This window comes from Etheostoma cragini, chromosome 16 (assembly GCF_013103735.1).
Source record: "Etheostoma cragini isolate CJK2018 chromosome 16, CSU_Ecrag_1.0, whole genome shotgun sequence".
NCBI classification, from domain to species: Eukaryota; Metazoa; Chordata; class Actinopteri; order Perciformes; family Percidae; genus Etheostoma; species Etheostoma cragini.
Window position 1 is genome coordinate 20,994,254 of NC_048422.1, and position 19,658 is coordinate 21,013,911.

General features: G+C 40.1%; 1 protein-coding gene across 1 annotated transcript in view; it reads left to right on the forward strand.

Annotated features, from left to right (window-relative positions):
- LOC117959826 (netrin receptor UNC5D-like) overlaps positions 1–19,658 on the forward strand; it is a 180,778-nt gene that overhangs the window by 99,298 nt on the left and 61,822 nt on the right. The window contains exon 2 of the mRNA XM_034897157.1: positions 10,616–10,822. Within this exon, the coding sequence (XP_034753048.1) occupies positions 10,616–10,822 (207 nt within the window). The remainder of the gene's footprint in view (positions 1–10,615; positions 10,823–19,658) is intronic.

The window sequence follows — 19,658 nt, forward strand, 5'->3', positions numbered from 1 at the left end:
TCTACATGTTTATGCCTGTTGAACAGGTAACTATTGATAAGTAGGAATTGGTTTTTCACTCACAAAGGTTTTGTACCACTTGATCCGCCTCTCAGCCCTGTGCCCTACCTTGCAGTTTTGCCGCGGATCATGTGTAGGCGGCTTGATTTGTCATCTGCTTGCGCCAGGGGCTGTTTATAAGCCTCTCTGAATTGTGCCAAGTTTGGTACATGTGCTGCATGTTTTAACACACACAGGCTACCTCTCGGCTCTGTGTACAACGCGGACATCGCCGTTCAATATCTCGTCCATCTTCCAAAATGCAACGCTTGTATCCAATAAATTGCAGTTGCATGGCATTTTGTCTGGTTCATCATGGGTGTTGGACAGTGTGACTTTTTTTATTTTTCTATTTAACCTTTATTTAACCAGGTTGGCCGTTGAGAACAGGTTCTCATTTGCCAAGAAAAGCATAAGCGTGAAAGACGGCAAATAGTTTCACATACAATACAATACAAGAATGCAGAATACAATAGGCTACATAAAGTACAGATTAAGTAGGCGTTAAAATGCCGGCGCAAAGTGAGGTGTAAGTAAATTGATGGATATGTGAAAGTGATATGGTAATAACACAATATACATGATTAGAGAGTCTATAAAACTGCTGAGATGTAATAAAGAGTCAAAAATACAGTCAGTGGAAATTGTGGTCTAGTTAGTGATGTAGATTAGTAATCACACAGTTATACTCGATATTCAGTTAGTGCTAGACTTAGATCCCCCAGGCAATACCCAAACTAATCGGCATGTGAGTTTAAAATACAGGGGTCTGGGTTTGCGACCTCCCTCTGGAATGATGCCTGCCGTGAATGCTACAAATGCTTTAAGTGTTCATATTATGCTATTATGAGAACCGAGAGCTCAACACACAGGGTGAAAAGAGGAGCTGCAGCAATGTGAAGTACAACAAATATACTGTATGGTGTTTTTTGAAAATTAAACCAAATAAACATATCCTGTAAAATTGCCATAATATGAGCACTTTAATACCAGGGCGCATTTTTTCTTCTTTGCAGGATTTGACTTGCGAGCAACTAGTTGACATACACCATGTAGATCATGTTGTCTTTGCATCTTTACCACAAAGAAAAAACAATGATTGAGTTAAAGTTTATATCTGAAAAAATGAGCAGAAGGTGAAAGTGCTGTAGTCTTCCTCTCAGTATTCTTTGCATATGCCTCTAACAACTTCCACCTAGAAGATGTATGTGCGTTGCCTGAGGGAGGAAACTAGGGGGGCAAAAAAGCGAAAAAAACTAAACTGAAATCAACACCGATCTTCTTTCCTCTCTCAACATATCAAATTTTCAAGCAGCCATTTTGCACAACATCTTGTAGCATTAATATTAACACACCAAAATACAGTATATCCAAATCCTATTAGAGACTATTTCTATTGTTCATGCTGCGTGCTTTGACAATCTGTCTTATCGTCTCCATCCCACTAATGTTAAACAACAGAAGCTTGATGTGATGCACTCACAAACACTGTACCTCACAGATATACAGGGTACATCCTGGTGCCAGAGTGTATGAGCAGTGCTTAATCCTTTCTTTTCCATCATCCAGATGTCCTTAAATTAGACTCTTAACCCCACCCCCTGCTCCAGGGGGGCTGCTATATAACAGATAAGAACTCGCTTGTAGTAAGCAGCTCCCATGTGTGGTGTAACTTTGATTGTGTGAAGCAGGGCTTTGCTGATAAAAGAGAAATGATCGGAATTTTTAGACATTTTGACACAATGTGGTCATCTGAGATGAAAATAGTCAATCAGAGCAAAGAGTCAAAATGTGTCTATCAGTGTTTTGACTGAGCATGTGTGTATGGAAAACTGTCTTTGCCTAGGAGGGCTTTTGTGTGTGTGTGTCTGTGCGTGCATACTGTATGTCTGTTGTGTCCTGAGATGACAGATGAGAAGTTTGCATCAATATTTGAACAAAGCGCTCTGGCATCTCTTTCTGGTGTGGCCATGTTGTTTCTGAGGCTGAGAGGCAGATCAGAAATATACATGGCTGCTGTGACTCCCGTTGCAAAGAAATTTGCATTTCTGCAGCTTGACCGAAGTTACTGTGAAACTTGAAAAGAAACAGGGATGCAAGTTTAAATAATGTAATGCAATCTGGCTATTGTCTGGTTATCACCTTGACGTAATCTTTTCCTTGGCAAACTAACATGGAAACCTAGCTGTACTTCTACTCTCCAGTGGACTCCATATGCATCCAGCTGGTGTGCATTATTCATAGTTGTCATAGCAGTTCATTACCGGTCAGGTTGTCAGGGGGACACATCTAGCCCCATGATGATGTATTTTGATGTGGTTGAATGGTGGATAGTGTCTGCAAAACACCGAACACAATCAGGCTTTCATGTGTTACCGCCTTTCTCGCCCCATTTGCTGTTGCGCTTGAATATTTAAAAGTAAAATCCCATCTTTGCTAGTCCATCTTTCCCCTGTGGGGAATCTGTCATTCAGACATTTCTGCAGACAGACTCCCCTTTCACACAATGTGTTCAAGACAGGAATGTTGCGCCGTTATTCCGCCTCACCGTTCTGTACAGACACGGAACAGTGTGACAGAGTTGTTTTCCCGTTAAACCGGCAGTGTAGCTAGTAAATGAGCCAAATCGACATATGTGTAAAAGGGACAGCCAGCATGGCAGGACTACAAGCACACACACACACACACACACACACACACACACAAGACGCCAAAGCTATTTTGTTAACGTCACGCCTCTTTTTCTTCCGGAATTCTGCATGCTGTTTTAAATCACGCAGCATCATGCCGGTGTTGTTTAGTTGAGTGTAAAAAAAAAAAAAGCAATCTTCTTTTACGGTAGTCTTGCAAAATCTCTGTGGGGGGGGAAAAAACCTAGAGATGAAGTGGGGGGCAAAGGTTGTGATCTTTTAGTGGGCAAAAGTTGGTTGAGAACCAAAAACAAAAAGTGCTTTTCTTTTTGTATTCAGGTTTATAAGCAATTCCTGAAAAGCTGAACATTTTTTTGACTTCCTGCCGTGCTCTCGGTTGATCCGAACAGATGCTCCCCCAGTGCTTCCCACCATCTTCAACACCCACCCATCATCTGCTTCACCAATCTCCCTCCACCCCCATCTCCTCTGCTAGCTTCACCTCTGATCCTAAATCTAGACCATCCATCTGCTGCATGGATCTGCGTCAATACTGCTTATGAAGACACCTCACACTGGGCATATATAATTAATGCAGCTTTGACCATCAGCCAGCTGTATTTATTCATGTATTTACACAGCCACATTAGCCTGAAAGTTGGTGTTTACACAAAAGCCACGACACATACCAGGAAATAAAATCCGCAGAATGCATCCCAAGTTCACCAACTAATCACCTTATTTTTCAAACCTGTTACTGAAATGTCAACATGGTGAAGTAATTAACAAACAATTATGCCACTGGCTCTTAATTAACACACTAAAAATTAATTAGTAGATTTGTAAATACATGGCTAAGCAGCTGCTTCCTGCTTATTAGTGATACTGAATGCTGTTGATTGAGTTAAAGCAATTTCCTGTCCTTCTTAAGTTTCCCCCCTATTTTCAACATGTCAGGCAAATTATAAATAGAGGTTATGATGCACAATAGCTCTTCATTGTTATTTTAAAACTGCAGCATTTCTAAGGCATTAAAGGATGGTCCGCTCCTTGTAAGAAAACTTCTGAAAATGAGGAATGTTTTAAAGTAGGCTTCAAACCTCTGATTAGCCAAAGACACATGCAGGCAATGTTGCATTTTATTAAAGCTATATAGTATTCTCTCCAACTCTCTGTGCTTCTGTCTCTTTCTTTCTTGCTAACACACTCTGACACACACACTGTCTCCTTTTTGCTCTCTGTTCATGCTGGTACTTCACATATAGTATTAGCAGGAGATTCATTTTGGTGCCTCAAAACTGTAAGAGCTTTGAAATCAGAGATCACACTTGAGACATTGTGACGGTGGGTGTTTGAATTCAGCATGGTTCAATGAACATTATTCATGAAAAGCAACTGGAATGGAAAAGGCACACACAAGGAAACTTGCATTAAAACCAGCAGTGTTGAGGTTACTGAAACTGCAAGTGCAAGGTCATTTATATCCATTCAAACTCTTTCAAACTGAAGCAAACCTGTTTAGTGTCAATGTATCAACACAAGTGGTTTAGTGTAGCTCCAACTCTGCAGGGAGAAACTACTGTAACAGGTACCCCACCTGCTATAGGTTAGTATACACTGTAGATACGAGCAGATAGTGGCATACAGCAAACAGTCTGTCCTTAAAGGGATAGTTGGATGTTGGGGATGGATAAGGTACTTATCCAGTGTCAGTGTATTACCTACAGCCAAGATAAGCAATGTACTGCTGTGGACACTGCAGACATTTTTTACCACTTTATCTTGCAGCTAAACAACAGCTGAAGCCATTATATTTCTTTGACAAAAAAACTTAATCGCAGAACACGGAAGTTGTTGGTCTACTCACTGCCTCTACCAGTTAGTTAATTTGTTAGTTCTGTTACGACTTCTTAACCTTAATAAACAAAAGACAGACACTTTCTCAGCAAACTACTGTAAAGTACATGATATTGTGTGTCTTTGGTGTTTTAAAAGGGTTAGGAACTAACAAAACAACCAAACTAACAGGCAGCAGTAGTCCAGCAACTCCAGAGTTCTGAAGCTAAAAGTAATGGTTTTGTCAAAGGACTCTGGTGGCAATATAGCAGCTTCAGTCTACCGTCGTAAAGGACTGTTTGGCGGAAAGGAAAAGCACTGAAAATATAAATATCTAAATAAAGCGTACACTTAAACTGATAAAGGTTAGTCAACTTAAGATGTTATTAAAGCTCAACATTAACACCAATACAACAACCCTTTGTAACAATGTTGAAACATTACAACCCTGTTAGGGAAGCAACACTTGGCTGCAAGTCGAATATTAATCTAGGACTAATTGTTTTGTAAAAAATGTCAAAAGGACAGTCAGATCGAGCTTGTGTTCAGTACCCCATGCATACAAGGGGATTGTGTGTTAAAGAGGTATTAACATTTCCTTCCTGCAAAGCGCAGCAGAGGCAGTAGGATCAGGTTCAGAAGACAACAGCCTCTTAAACAAAGAGGATCATGCTGCAATCAGTTCTGCATCACAGGAGGTGGAGCTGCTTGCTGTAAGGGATCCATTCAGGCTTTGTGCCGGATGCAGGATGTGTTGTCCAGGTTGGTGATGGCTCTAAGAGCTTATTATCAAAGACAGTCTATATCCACAAAGTTCACTTCCGGGATTGCTCCGGTGCCGCAGGAAATTGCGCCGGATGCATGTCTTTTCGTCCATGTCCGTTTCGTAGATTCATGAGGACTATGGTTAACTGCTCCTCAGATCTCTGCAGGGTAAATTATGACAGCTAGCTAAAGTATCTGTCCAATCTGAGTTTTTTTTTTTTGCATGACTAAAACAACTCTTTGAATTTTCCACTAAAACAAGTTCCTTTCCGGTGCTATTTTACAGTGGCTCTGTGCAGAGATTAGCACTGCTAGACAATAATGATTGATTTAAAAAAAATGCCAATAAACCAGGGCACGTTTTTCTCCCATGCTGGAATGCTGTGTGGACTAGCCAGACCCTCCTCCACAGCGCTGTGAAGGTAGGACTGTCAAAGCCAGAAAATCCATAAGAATACCCAATAAACTGTTTTATTGCAATTTGTTTCAACACCAATAGTAGATTTATGTTACAGCAAGTTGTCTTGCTTTGAGATCCACCTGCATTACCTTGTTTTTGTTGTATTGTAAACCAGACATTGATTGTTGCATCACTGGGTTAAGTTAGTCAGCTGGTCATAATCTCGAGTCTGAGCTCCAAGAATTGGAAAGAAGGTCCATGCCATCTGCAAAATTGATGACATGGGGTATGGTGTACGCAACCTGATTGCTTTTACTGTATACAGAACAAAAAGCAGCGGGAAGTGTTTCTGTAGGACACGATTAGATCAGCCAGCGTTTTAGCTGGAAACAGGACAGCAGTTTGGGTGCCAAGATACGGGGTGGCAGTGTGCTGAAAGTGGAGCAGAGTTTGGCAAACATAAGCCTGGCTGCTGCTTTCAATATCTCCAAATCAGTCTCCAATCAGAGTTGGAGTCATCTTTCTCTGCCTGAAACAACCTGTGCTGACACCCAAAGGCTTTCCCAAAGATGTCCAGTCAGCTAGGGGAAACACTTTTCAGTCCCTCTAGGATTTTAGATTGTTGCGGACCAAAATGCTTAATGTTGTGGGAGTTTTTGTAAAAAATTGCGATATTAGTTGCAGTAGTTTTTTTGTTGCAATGACGTTGCGGGAGACAGAGAAATTTGCAAAAAAGTTGTGATTTTTTTCTTGTAAAATTGTTTTTTTTTAAATAAAAAGGAAACCTGTTTTCAGAAGAATTAAGGCTGAGGATGCTGCAAATAAAAATGGCTGGTGAATTTAAGAAAAAAAAATATATAATTGATTGAATTGAATATTTGTCGTTTGAGCGTACAGTACATTGAGGTTAAAATGTGTACAGGTTGGCAGACGGTCTGAAATGTTCTGCATGGTCTTTTGCTCTATGTTTTGTTGGTGAATGTGAGATATTAGAGTCACACGCATCTCGTCTACATATCAGAAACAAGGACATGAATTTGGCGACTTACGTGTGACGTCAACCCGTTCTCACTCCTGCTTGGTCATTGGTTCTCAGAGTCACATACTGAGACAAAGTCTGGCATGTTGGACTGCTGGGATTGGTTGCGGGAAACTCTGGTTATTGGTCAAACATGCGGAAAAATTGCGTGTCCCACCAAAGTCGCGGTGATTGGTTGAATTCGTATGAATGAATCGCAACATCGCAAAATCCTGGAGGGACTGACATATACCCATTGCTTTAATTGTTGCATGTGAGGAGATGGAGTGTCTGTTGTCTGCTATATGTAAGGAAAACATGTGAGTTTCCCTTCCAGGTTGCATCAGTATTGGCACACTATGGGTGCGCATTTCCAGGACAAAAGTTTGTTTATGTGTGAGACGGACCAAGAGGCAGAGAGAGAAAGAGAGCGGGTGTCTGATAGAGCCATCACTCAGCCCCTTGGCAGTGATATCTTGTTTTCCTTTCAAACTGGGCGAGATGTATCTGTGCCCCTTGTGTGTTATTGCCGGGCCGAGGCATTGGTTGTAGATCACGGGGAAAACTGTGAAGCATGGTGCAGAGCGGTCTCCTGAATGACAGCAGCGAAGCATATTGAGGAGAGATATTGGTCTTCTGCCTTTCCCGGGAACATCGAGATGAACCAATAACATCCCTGCCCCGACCATGGGATATAAATGAGCGGAGAATGTCAGAATGGAAAACTGGAACCCCACAATTCCATCAACTCCACCGCGTTCTGCAAACACTCTGTTTGAGCCACATCTCACATAATTACAGTTATCTCATTTCCATGTGTGTATTCACAACCCGGTCTCACGCCCGGTCGTGAAACGGTCACGTTATTTTGATTTATTGATTGATATTGACCATTTCACAAACTGACATGACAATAAGCTGCTCTGGGGGACGCAACAATGAGGAAATGAAACGCCACGCGCGGGCCGGTGACAACAACTCACGCTGGGACATGATCTGTGGTCTCTGTGGCACACATCAACAGGGAAATGAACAACAACATCAATGGGATGGTTGTGGTTAGGAAAAAAGACCAAGGAAAGGAACCGTCACATGCAACACACGGCGACAACAACGGGATGGTTAATGTTAGGCAGAGAATAACGCGGAAAGGAACTGCAACACGCGGGACATAATCCCCGGTCGCCAGGGTGAAAGTCCTCTGATGTTTGACCCATCCACCACCCCAGACCAACCTCCCTATGCGGATTTTCCGTTTTTCCAATACTACTCGCTACCATCACAAAATAGGCTTCCTATTGAAATACATTACTTCAAATTTTGTAATCAACACACAAGAACAACAACATTACTGACTTGTACACAAATAAATACATTAAATAACCTGAACGTTTCACAAGCTGCCATGAGACTGGGCTGGTACTACAAGGTAGGGCTGTGCAATTAATTGAAATTTGAATCATGATTATGATTTTGGCTCATAATGATCACAACAGAGAAAATGATTATTTTGCACATTTTGCAAGTAATCTCTTATTTTGTCTTGTATTCCAATTTTTTTTTTTAAGTTCAAATGGGAAAAGAATTAAGATAAATTACACAGTTCTAGGTGTTTTCACCGTTGATTTGTCAGACTTTTTTAGTGCAATGCAATGCAACATCTTTCCAAAAGTCAATGAGTAATCTTGTTAATCATTTTATTCTTTTTATTTATTCTTTTTTTTCATGTTTATGTTTTGCATGTCTCGTCTGTTTTGTCCTTTTGTGAAGAACTTAAAAAATATGAGCGTTGAGATTTATCTATGAAATTAATTCACATTCTGTTTTGCAAAATAAGTTATAAAAAAAAGATTTATTTCAACATTGTCCAAAATAATCATGATTTCTTTTTTTTCTTGTTTTTTTCCTAATCAAGCAGCCCTAAGGTGCAGAGTACTCGCTTGGTGTTGCACTTTATGATCTATTTGCAACCATTTCAAGAGGAAAGACAACGATAGTTAAGTGCTTGTGTTTCCCCCTACAGTCCTACAGTATGTTCCACCACCATCCTGAGGTTAAATCACACCTGAGTATCTTTCCCTGTGTCTTTCCTAATCTGTCTGCTGCAGTACCACGGAAAGTGAAATAAAGCCTGTAATGCTTTACTAAACCTTGCTCCTGTTGATGTTGATATTTAAGGTATTAGTGGCCGTGGCATTAAACTGTCATGTTGGTAAGCATTAGTATAATACCTGATCTACTCACAAATGAGTCATTATTTGGAGGGATATGGCATTGTTTGACAGCTACGTGTTTCTGTATTCATGTTCCTATCTATCATTGTAGGTATGCACGCTCATGTCTGTGTTTTGCATCTATCCAGAAACAAACACGCCATGTCAACGTTTCGTGCGCAAAACAAATTGGAGCACTCTGTACAAGAAAAGCCTGCCTGGGGCTAGTCATTTTGAAATTAAAAGCATGTCTCTTTGTTCAGCCTCAGTTCCAGGAATGAGGGAGAGAATGTGAATGTGTCGTACAGATGGGGAGGGGAACTCTGAGCTACTGGCTGTGATTTTCACAGCCAGGGAATCACACAGTCTTTTATCTATTCCCCTCAATCAGGAGACATCCGGCAGGAAAGGTAGGGGGATTAGATTAGCTAGAGAGAGAAAGAGAGAGTGGGTTCTCTAATCCTGATGGTGTTTTCAGAGGTACACCCATCACTGGGGAGAAACATGCGGTGTGCAGCGGGGAGTTGCCATCGGGAGGGGCGGGCGCGGGACGGTTTGCCTGACTAAACCCTTCAGACTTGCGTGAAAGAGGTTGCAGCAAACTAGGGGATTAGTCAGAGTGTAATTACACTAGCGGGGCCTTAGAAGTAGCAAGACGTGTGCTGACTGGAACACACCTCAGACGGGCACGGGTTGAAGGGAGTAATGCCTGTTAAATGTGTTGCCAGTGTGTTGTCTGGATTTTCTTCAACTGAATTGTCCGTCTTTATTCAACACCAACATCTGAGAGCTCAAAGAAGCCTTTATGGCTGAAGACTACTGTAGATCTGCCTGATTAAAATTAGGCAGGTTGTATTTTGTTCAAGTTCAACTACATGTTTATTCCAGTAATCACATTTTTGTTTTGTTTTCTGGTGAAAGGATGTCTGTGGATTTTTTTTCCTGTTAATATTTGGTTCTGGTGCAGGGTTACACCGCTCCAATACACAGTGGTTGTCAGAAAAGAGCTTACACCCATTATATAGTGGGTTCTATAGTGGGATTGCATTGGGAAAAACAAAAACTTCTTCATGTTTAATGTCCTGTTGGTTCCACTTTAAAGTCCCATAAAATCCGTATTTCTCCCTATCCAACAAAACTGTTTAATATTTCTGCGTTCCTATTTGTTAGCATCCAGCCATGCTAGATTTCACACAGAAGGTCAAAAAACCCAGTCACAAGTCAAAAAAGTAAATCCTTAAAACCAAATAAAGATTATATTTTTTACCACACGTGTTTGCTGGTTTATCAATACTACTTAAAATATGAAATTTTAGGATTTGTTTTACTGTTGGCTTTCTCTAAATTATTACATTGTAACGCTGTGGCGGTGGGGACAGTATGATGCTTTGTTGTTGTGGTATTTCTCACGTTGTGCTCCAAAACAATTTGTGTGCTGGAGACGTCGCTGTAAGGAGTAATGGCTGCTGGTTGGGTTGGTGGGGGGGGGGAGCTAGAGAGTGAGGGATAGTGGAAGCTGAGGGGAACGTATGAGAGTGAGCTAGTTTTCAGGTGATTTTGTGTGTGTGCTGAAAATAATCTTTCACTGCAGGGTTAAGAAATCTGAGATGGTTACCCGCCATCTTGCCGCCGTTGATTAATATTTCACTTTTTGCATCCATTTTTGTCCAGTTACATCATTTGGTTCTCATTTTATTCTCATTTAATTCTTCAGGTCCCCGAGGTGAATCCCTGCAGCATGGCCAGTCTGGGACACTGCCTCACTTCCTGGAGGAGCCTGTTGATGCTTACATCATCAAGAGTAACCCCATCAAACTCCGGTGTCAAGCTCAGCCTGCTCTTCAAATCTTCTTCAAGTGCAACGGCGAATGGGTACACCAGAGCCAGCACATGTCGCAGGAGCACACCGACATGGGGACAGGTACAGGAAACACTGATTTAAACTTGGGTTGGGTATCGTTCACATGTTTTCTGAAATTTGGTTCCAGTACCCACCGTTCCTTTTTTTTTGGCACTTTCCCTCTAAAATAACAAAAAAAGAACTTCAGTTGTAAAAATATTTCCTGACCTACCTGTTTGCGTGTAGTTTTGAAAAGTGTAATGACACTTGCAACTGCTTAACCGGCATTACCTTTCTCTCTGTCAACATTCAGAAAGGACAGATAAGAATGTACAAAACTTCTTGTGTAAAACCATCAACGTTTCAGCACTGCAATAACAAATCTAATACCTTCTCACACCTGCTTGCTAATACACCAGATGTTGTGATGAGCAATGAGGAGTCCAGTGACGTGTTCATTTTCATTATCCTAGCATAGAGAAAGCTTTTTTTTGACCAAGGTCATTAAGAATCAACCATTTTAAAACACCATCTCAGAGTTAGGCTATGGGCGCCGACTACTTCTTTTCATATTTGGCAGCTTGGGACACACACAGGCTGGTTGTAAAAAGGCTTAATCAGCTTGGGATGCCCAAAAAGAGGCTAGTAAAGTACTGTGCTCTGTCTGCTATGACAGGCAGCCGCCATATATGGCGAAGACGTTGTTGTGTACCCATGTGAACAGTTGGGTATGCTTAATAGTAAGAAGACTTGCAGTATGCCAATGGTCCGTGACTTCAAGTGGACACACATTGTGTGTGTGTGTGTGTGTGTGTGTGTGTGTGTGTGTGTGTGTGTGTGTGTGTGTGTGTGTGTGTGTGTGTGTGTGTGTGTGTGTGTGCGTGTGCGTGTGCGTGTGCGCGTGCGCGTGCGTGCGTGCGTGCGTGCGTGTGTGTGTGTGTGCGTGCGTCTGATCGAAATTTGTCCCCATTTGATTTTAACGTAAGTATTCGGTCAGTACCCAAAAAAGTAAAGATTTTGATACCGAAGCCTAATTGAAACAAATTCTAGTGTATACAGACAGACAAGCATGCTGTTGACATACAGAATATAGAGACAGACTACGTGCAATGTAATTTATATTTTCCTTCCCATCAAGCCGTCCTCCTGCCACTCTAATTTATGAGGGGAGCATTCACATTGCTGATAGCAAGGACTGAAGTCTTATGAATGAACTTTGCAAATGGGGCTTTATCACAATGCCTGCAGCTATGTCCCACCCTGCAAATGTGTTTCCATCGCTTCATTAGTGCATACTGTGTCACATTTCATCCAAACTGAAATACCAGCATTTAGACCATGAAAGGCCCCTACTTGTTCAATTTTAGGATTTGACTTTGAACTCCAAATGGTGTCTTTTACTGATGCAACTTGCTGAAATGCAGTTGTTGTTGTTGTTGTTGTTGTTTTAACTTCAAACTCAGACCAAAAAGAAATATGTCCTTTTTTCTGAATCCCTTGTCTGCTTTTATTGCATCATATCACAATGGGTTTAAAATATCCATGAATTCCCTTATGTTTACACAGCAAATTGGAAGACAGAAATATACTTTATTTTCTCCCTAAAATGTTTTTATATTGTAATTAAATTGACTGATTATCAAAAATACATTGATAAGGAAAAGTTGGATTCAAAGCGTCAGGATAATACAATGACATGTTGAGTTCTTTGAAGGTAACGTAAATAATAATTACTCAGCCAGAGGATGGTGGTCTATGTGAGAAAAACTTGAATATTCTCTTAGATTATCACAAATTTATGAGATTTTTTTTGGAGGGTTAAAGAACCACAATGCTTCATTTTGCAGGTTTAGATCAACTGTATCACACCCCGGAGTTATTTATTGTAAATGTACCTCTACCACATCGACATAGTATCCACAAGAGCAGAATTAAATAACTATTATGTTAGCTACACTTATGATATACTTATGATACACACTGAATATCAGATGACCATCATTTAATTAGATTAGAAGATACTGAAAGAGGTCAGGATGAAGGCAAAATATTTATGAGTCAGCCTTGGCTGCTATTAGTGTGACAGTGTTGATGCTTCACTAAACACACAGCACCAATCAATATCTCCCCCCAGAGTTAACAATGGACCTCTAAATTTTTACTGCCTCTAGTATGGATTCATAGCGTTGCTCCCATCTGGCTCCTTATCACCATTTGTATCTGTTTCCACTGGGACAGACACATGGAAGGAAGACTACAGAAGGGAAAGGACTGAGAGGGAAAATATGAGGATCCGATAAGGAGGGCATTTTAAAAATACACCTGTGCTTGTATCTCATCTAGGCCTGGACTGTGCCAGGATGTGTTCCTCTAAGCGCCAGCTGCTGGAAAATGTGACAAAATAGAATGCATGTGGAATTAGGGAGTTTTATTGGTCTTTATAGAACCTTGACCTTTGTTAAAATTGGAGAAGCACCACAGAAATAGATTTCAGAACCGACAGAAAACCTGAATGGATCCCAAAAAGGAAGCATAGGCCAAGTGAGTCGTTTCCCATGCATGATTTTATCTCAACATTTATTTGAATTCCTAAACTGTAGAAGTTCACATAAGGTTTGTGTGTGCTATTCTGAGGGCTGCTTCCTGTCTATCAACACTTCATGCTGTTGCCATAGTGCCAGTGTTTACAGCTGAGGTGACAATGTTGCAGATAGACAAGCAACACTTGCAAAGTTTAAATTTAATGAAGGCAGAAATGAGTCGTGCTGTGTGTCGGGAAACTGGTAAAGTAGAATCTGCCTCCATAAAAATCCAGATTTTCTTTTATTGTGCTAATGAAATACTTATAGATAGTTTACAGTTAAACTGGATGCATTGAACTGTCCCCTGGCAACATTTATTTTAACAATCAAAGCAATTATCCCCTTATCTTAACAAAGTGGTTGTTTAAAGCATCTATTATCAATATATTTTTATGGATCAAATTACTGTTTAATGTGAAAGGGCTCGCTTGTTGTGACACACCCACAGAGAATTATCACCCGACTCTTCAGTTCCTAGTAAAGAGCGTCTTTAAGCTCTTTGTCTTTGGTTTCCAGCCCTTTTAGTTTTTGCATCACTCTCACTGGTCCTACAGCATCGCTTTCTGCCATGGTTCGCAGCTGTTTTCAGAAAAAAAAGATGTAAAAGTCTTTTGTATGTATGCCTGCTATTCAGTGCTGGAAGGGGAGAAAGGTTAACAAATAGCTGGTTAAGCATTGTGGAGCATATATCAGCTAAAGAGCAGGATAAGTTTTCTCAGGAGGTGGTGGAGACCAAAAACAGAGCTACGAGGAACATCAGTGTTGGACTTAAAAAACATTCACCAGGTGGTCAAAAATAGGACACCAAATAAATGCTGACTTTGCACCGTATCTGCTAGATGTGTAAAAGATGGAATTTATAAAAGACATCAGCTAATGCAGGTTTAAATTTAACCATAATGCATTTGCCAGGACAAAGAAGCATAAGGGAATGCCCTTAGCAACGGATTCTCACTTAATCAAACCTAATAGAGCAATATCATGAATATATTTACATTTATCTATTATAGGCAGATGTTTCAGATGTGGCTTTGGATTTATGCTATCACAATGTAGCATTAGTTGGAAAACCCGGGTTTAGTATTACTATTTTGTCTTGTCACCGATCATCTCAGTAGTTGTAATCAGACAGGATGGGGCAAGTTGAAAAGGGATGGAGCAGTTTAGTGCCTCATTATAGAAGAATATAAACCACAAAATGTACATGAAGTAATGGTCCTCCGGCACGACATCTAGAAACTCTTACAACTACTTTATTGGATAATGCCTCAAAAGGAAGTGTAGAACAAAATGTCCCCAAATGAATGCCAATATCATTAGATTTTTTTTACAAACACTAGACCCAGCCATCTTTTTCAGCCCACACTTGGATGTGACCGCACACTCCAACAGCCTTCCCCCTGAAAGCAGTACATAGCTCCAAATGTTGATATTATCATTGTTTAACACATCGTTTGTGCACAGCGGAGATGTCCTTTGGCATTGTTTTTTTCGGGCCCGAATGAGAGATTCCACATCCCTCCTTTCAATCAAACATTAGATGAACAGGAATGCAAAATTATTTCCCTTTATGTTGACTGCCTTCCGACATTCATTTTTGTTCAGAAATTATAATGGGTTTTGGAACAAAAATGGAAAATGTAATGGCCAATAGCAATTCTGGCCATCATGTTATGGCTTTGCTAAACAAGAATGATGACTTGAATAACTTTCATTACTATTTTTCAGTGGAACTGTGTTAGAATTGTAGTTAGAGGGATAGCATCCATTCCAAGTCTCAAGTCCCATTCTGTAATTTTTGGAGGAGATCTAAATTGTACAATTACTCCATCTTTAGATCGTTCCAATCCAAAATCTATTCTCCCTCCAAAATGGCAAAGAGATTGTCAATGTTCATGCATCAGGTTGGCTGTATTGTAAACTTATTCTTATTTTCCCATGTACACCATACTTGTCAACTTCAACTTCAACTTTATTTATTTGTCATTTTATATGTACAGAGTGCATACAATACAATAAATTGATTATTTGTTCATTGCCGTCTTTGGTTAAAAAAAATTAATCTATAATTGAATCGTAAAATGCCTTGATACTTTTAGACCTAGCTTTAATACACAAAAGTGCAGAGTACACTCCATGGAGATTGGACAGTTCTTTATTAAAAGAAGAGATTTTGCCAAACGATTTCATAAGCCATTGATGATTTTCTTGAATTCAAAAGAGGTGATGGGGGATTGTGGGAGACACTCAAGGTTATTATTAGGGGGAACATTATCTCATAAAAATCCATGCTAAATAAAAGCAGATGTTTAGCGCAAGAAAGATTAATTGAAGCTATACAGGTGATAGATATTCAGCTACCCCACGCCCAGAATTTTATGAAGAAAAAGTAAAACTTCAGGCTGAGTATGAGTTGCTAAAACTAAAAGAATGTTATTAAAATCACCTGGCATAATGTATGAACATGATGAAATGTTGGGTCATCTTTTAGCCCACCAGTTAAAAAGTAGAGCATATGAGCAACAAATCGTGTGTATTATGAAAGATAATGGGGAACTTATCGTTGATCCTGTAAAAATGAATGATACATTTCAGGCATTTTATTCAAATTTGAATTCCTCTGATGCTCCTAAAGACTAGATTATTTTTTTAGCCATTTATACATGCCCACAATTAGTGCAGTCAGTAAAGCAGAATTAGAGCTCCCTACTCGAATTCTTTTAGATATCTACAGATTCTCCACTTTATTCATAGTAATATGACAGATTTTCCAAATGAACCAGCAACGACAATGTTATTAGTGTTATAAGTTAGCAGTAGAATTAACCAGATCTAGGGTGAGTCTGATCAAAACTGCTGTGTCTGCCTGGTTCAACGCCGAGATTTTCTCGCATTGCATAGCTAGCGCTGTGGAGAAAGCTTAAAGATGACGTTACGTTCTGGCTTTGTTTAGAGGTGGTGATTGTACAGCCCACAGCAACTTAATACCATATAGTGTCTGGCTTTTGTTTGAAATTTAGTGTTTGCAAATGGCTTTTTATTGAGTTTTCTCTAAGCAAAATAATAAACACGGAAAAGTTGCAGTGTTCCTTTCAGCTGTCCACTGGTGCTCCAGGAGAGTGAAGAAAAGTTAGTTTGGTATGTCTAGCAATCATAAAATGTTGAAAGCAGGAAAAAGTTTACTGGAGTCAAAGCCGGTAACCCCTTCTCCCCCCACCTCCCAGCTGCTGTTAAGTGTACCATTCTTCATGTGGGGAAACAATTCCGGCATTGACCAGGAAAAACGTAGTCTGAAGTCAGTGGCGCGTTATTCAGATGCTATTTTAAGGGCGCGTGCTTAGCCATAATGTAGAGTGTGCACACCGCACATACACTTTTCTTCTCTCATCTCACAGACCCAGCACTTCCCATTTTTGCAAACCATACATAAATACAAGGAAAAATATGACCTTGTTTTACGTAACATTTCCATGAATCGTGGATGTGTTGATGGCATAAATGAGGTTGTTAGAGGACATGAGGCGATGTTGAACTGCATGTGCCGATGCCACTTAACCCAACTGCCCCAGCAGCAGCAGCACGGGAGAGGAGAGACAGAAGAACTGCATCGCCTATAGTGAGGTAATCTCTGTCTAATATATTGCAAAATTATCACCATGCAGTCATAACGTCGTGGTTCAGTGAGAGTGAGCCTAAAACACTGGAGAGGATGTTTATGTGACATTTATTTATATTTGGTCAAAAAGAAAAATCAATAGCCAACGTTGGTCTTCTCGGCTCTGAACCGTTCCCGGTGTGCGCCCATGAATGTATTAAGAGTGTGCGCCTAGCAATCCACCGTTATAATAGCAATCCGCCACAGAACAAGCTTGCCTGCTTTTAAAGGCAATGTGAATTAACGCTGTGATTGGTTTATTGCACGTTACGCCCAAACCACACCTCTGAGTGATATAGCTACTTCAGACCAACCCATTGTAGATTTGCGTTGGCCGCAAGAGTCATTTATCCCGCTGGTATGATAGGAACAGCGCCTGAGATCTGCCCACAAAGCTACTTGTGTTTGGCGTTTGATACTACCTTAAAATAGGGCCCAATGTGTGCTTCTTTTACCAATATATATTTAATGATATCTTTTGCATTTCTAATCCAAAGAATGTCAAATTTGGCACTGGACTTTTGCATGTCCGTAGCAAGACACCTGGTTAGTTTGTAGTCCATTGGACTAACGGTTTGAGAGATATGCAAAGAACAGACACACAGACTTTCACACAATTTATAGATATATGTGTAAAAAGGAATAACATGATACTTCTTTTCTAATTGATCAAAAATGTTTGGCAACAGAAAACTGAAATCCCGTTCATTATTCCTACAGGTTGAAAAAAGCAAATAGGCAGAACCTTGTTTTTTTGTTTATTGGCTTGGCCACTTCAACACTTTGATCCAGACTAAAATATCTCAATAATTATTGAGTTTTTTCCCGGAGGATGAATCTTAAAGACTTGGTGATCTCCTGACTTCACCTTGTTTAAATACTTTTGGGGGGTACTTCTATGCTTTTATCAGACCTTCACATATGTAGTTTTGAGTCAATTGTCTCTACAACTATCGGATGGATAGCCATGATATTGGGAACAGGCATTTATATTCTTTACTGATCAATTGGCGCAACTCTGGAGATCCTTTTACCCGCCATTAAGGTTCATCATCAGATAAAATTAATGTGTCTGATGCTTTAGATAAAACTAATGATATTCCCATTGATATCAACTCCACTCTGGCTTTTTTTAATCAAATTTTAGCATGATAACATGCTAAACTAAGATGGGGAACATGGTAAACATGACCCTCTTTCTTCAGCATGTTAACATTGCCGTTGTGCTTATGTGTTAGCTGATGTTACCATTCAGCTCAAAGAACTGCTATGCCTAAGTACAGCCTCACAGAGCCACTTACACTGTAGACTCTTGTTCTTGTTTGGGCCTTGATTGTACATGACAGTCCCTTTTATGCAGAGAAATGACATCTTGTCTTTTGTTTTCTGTTGTTTATGTTCACTTATTCATTCACTCCCTCTCCATTGCCTCAGCCTTTTTTCAAAGTTTCTTTCTTCTTTTACCCTTAGCACCTACACACAAACATACATAATAAAGCTTAAATGCATATACTTGTATTATAATAAAGTGTGCTCTGGTTGAAACCCCTAGAAGGCTGCCCTGCATGATAATGTGTGGCTTTGCTGCTAGGGCATGCTTTAGTATTCACAGGTGTGGAATACAAAAGACTTAGTGAGTGTTTCAAAACAGTATCTGCCACTAACAGTGCTGTATACACAGGTGGAGGTGGGCCATGCTACATGTTGAGAAAATGGACATCTCGCCTCAGCTGAGACACTTCTGGCTGTCAGTCCAGCTTCATCTGTGGGAGGCATTTGAACAGCTGTATCTCAGTACAAGCTATTATAGTCTGACTCAGGTGGTAGAATTGCCCCTTGGTTCACCAGTGAGCAGGGGGCTGTAGCTATTAAAGCAGTAAGCTGTGAATTAAATGCAGACAGACTCAACCACACAAGCCCTAACATTGTTTGACCAGGGTTTAAGGCAGAGGACTGAGACTGTGTCTGTCCAGAGGCAGTTAGGGAGATACATTTTAGCTTTGTGTTGTTTTTCTCAGATTTAGTCTAAGCTCAAATGTGCCTTGTAGAAGACAGAGTAGCAGACAAGGGAATGCAATGTAGGAGGCAAATATCTATTGCAGCTCCTGTTGATAGCTGTTACTGTTGCCCTAAGCATGAGGAAAAACCCAATATACAGTCTGTTCCAACTGGATCAATCTTGTTATGTTTCTCAGTTTTCAACACGATATGATGCCTAAATATTTCATACCTGCAAATCATCTTCTCAGGCAAGATAATTCTGACGTGTTAACTTTCTATGACAATGTGTGAGCTGTATTTGTCCTGTGAAAATGGGAGTCTTTTAAAAAAATGTCAAAAATACTTAGTTTCATGTAAGTTCTCAAAACGTTATCTAACACAAGAAATATGCAGTATTAAAGACCTTAAATAAGAACTAGATCTAAAATACACAATCAATAAGGGCAAGGCAATTTATTTATATAAAGCACAGTTCATACACATATTCAATTCAAAGTGCTTTCCATAAGCATACACATACAAAGCAAATACATCACAAACTTGCTTTTAAAGAACACAGGGTTGGGGCAGATCGTAAGTGTTCTGGAAATTTAGTACATAACTGTGCTGCGTAAAATTACTCAAAGCGTCTTCTTTGTGTTTTGTACTGACCCTTGGGACGGTAAGGAGGCCTTTCCCA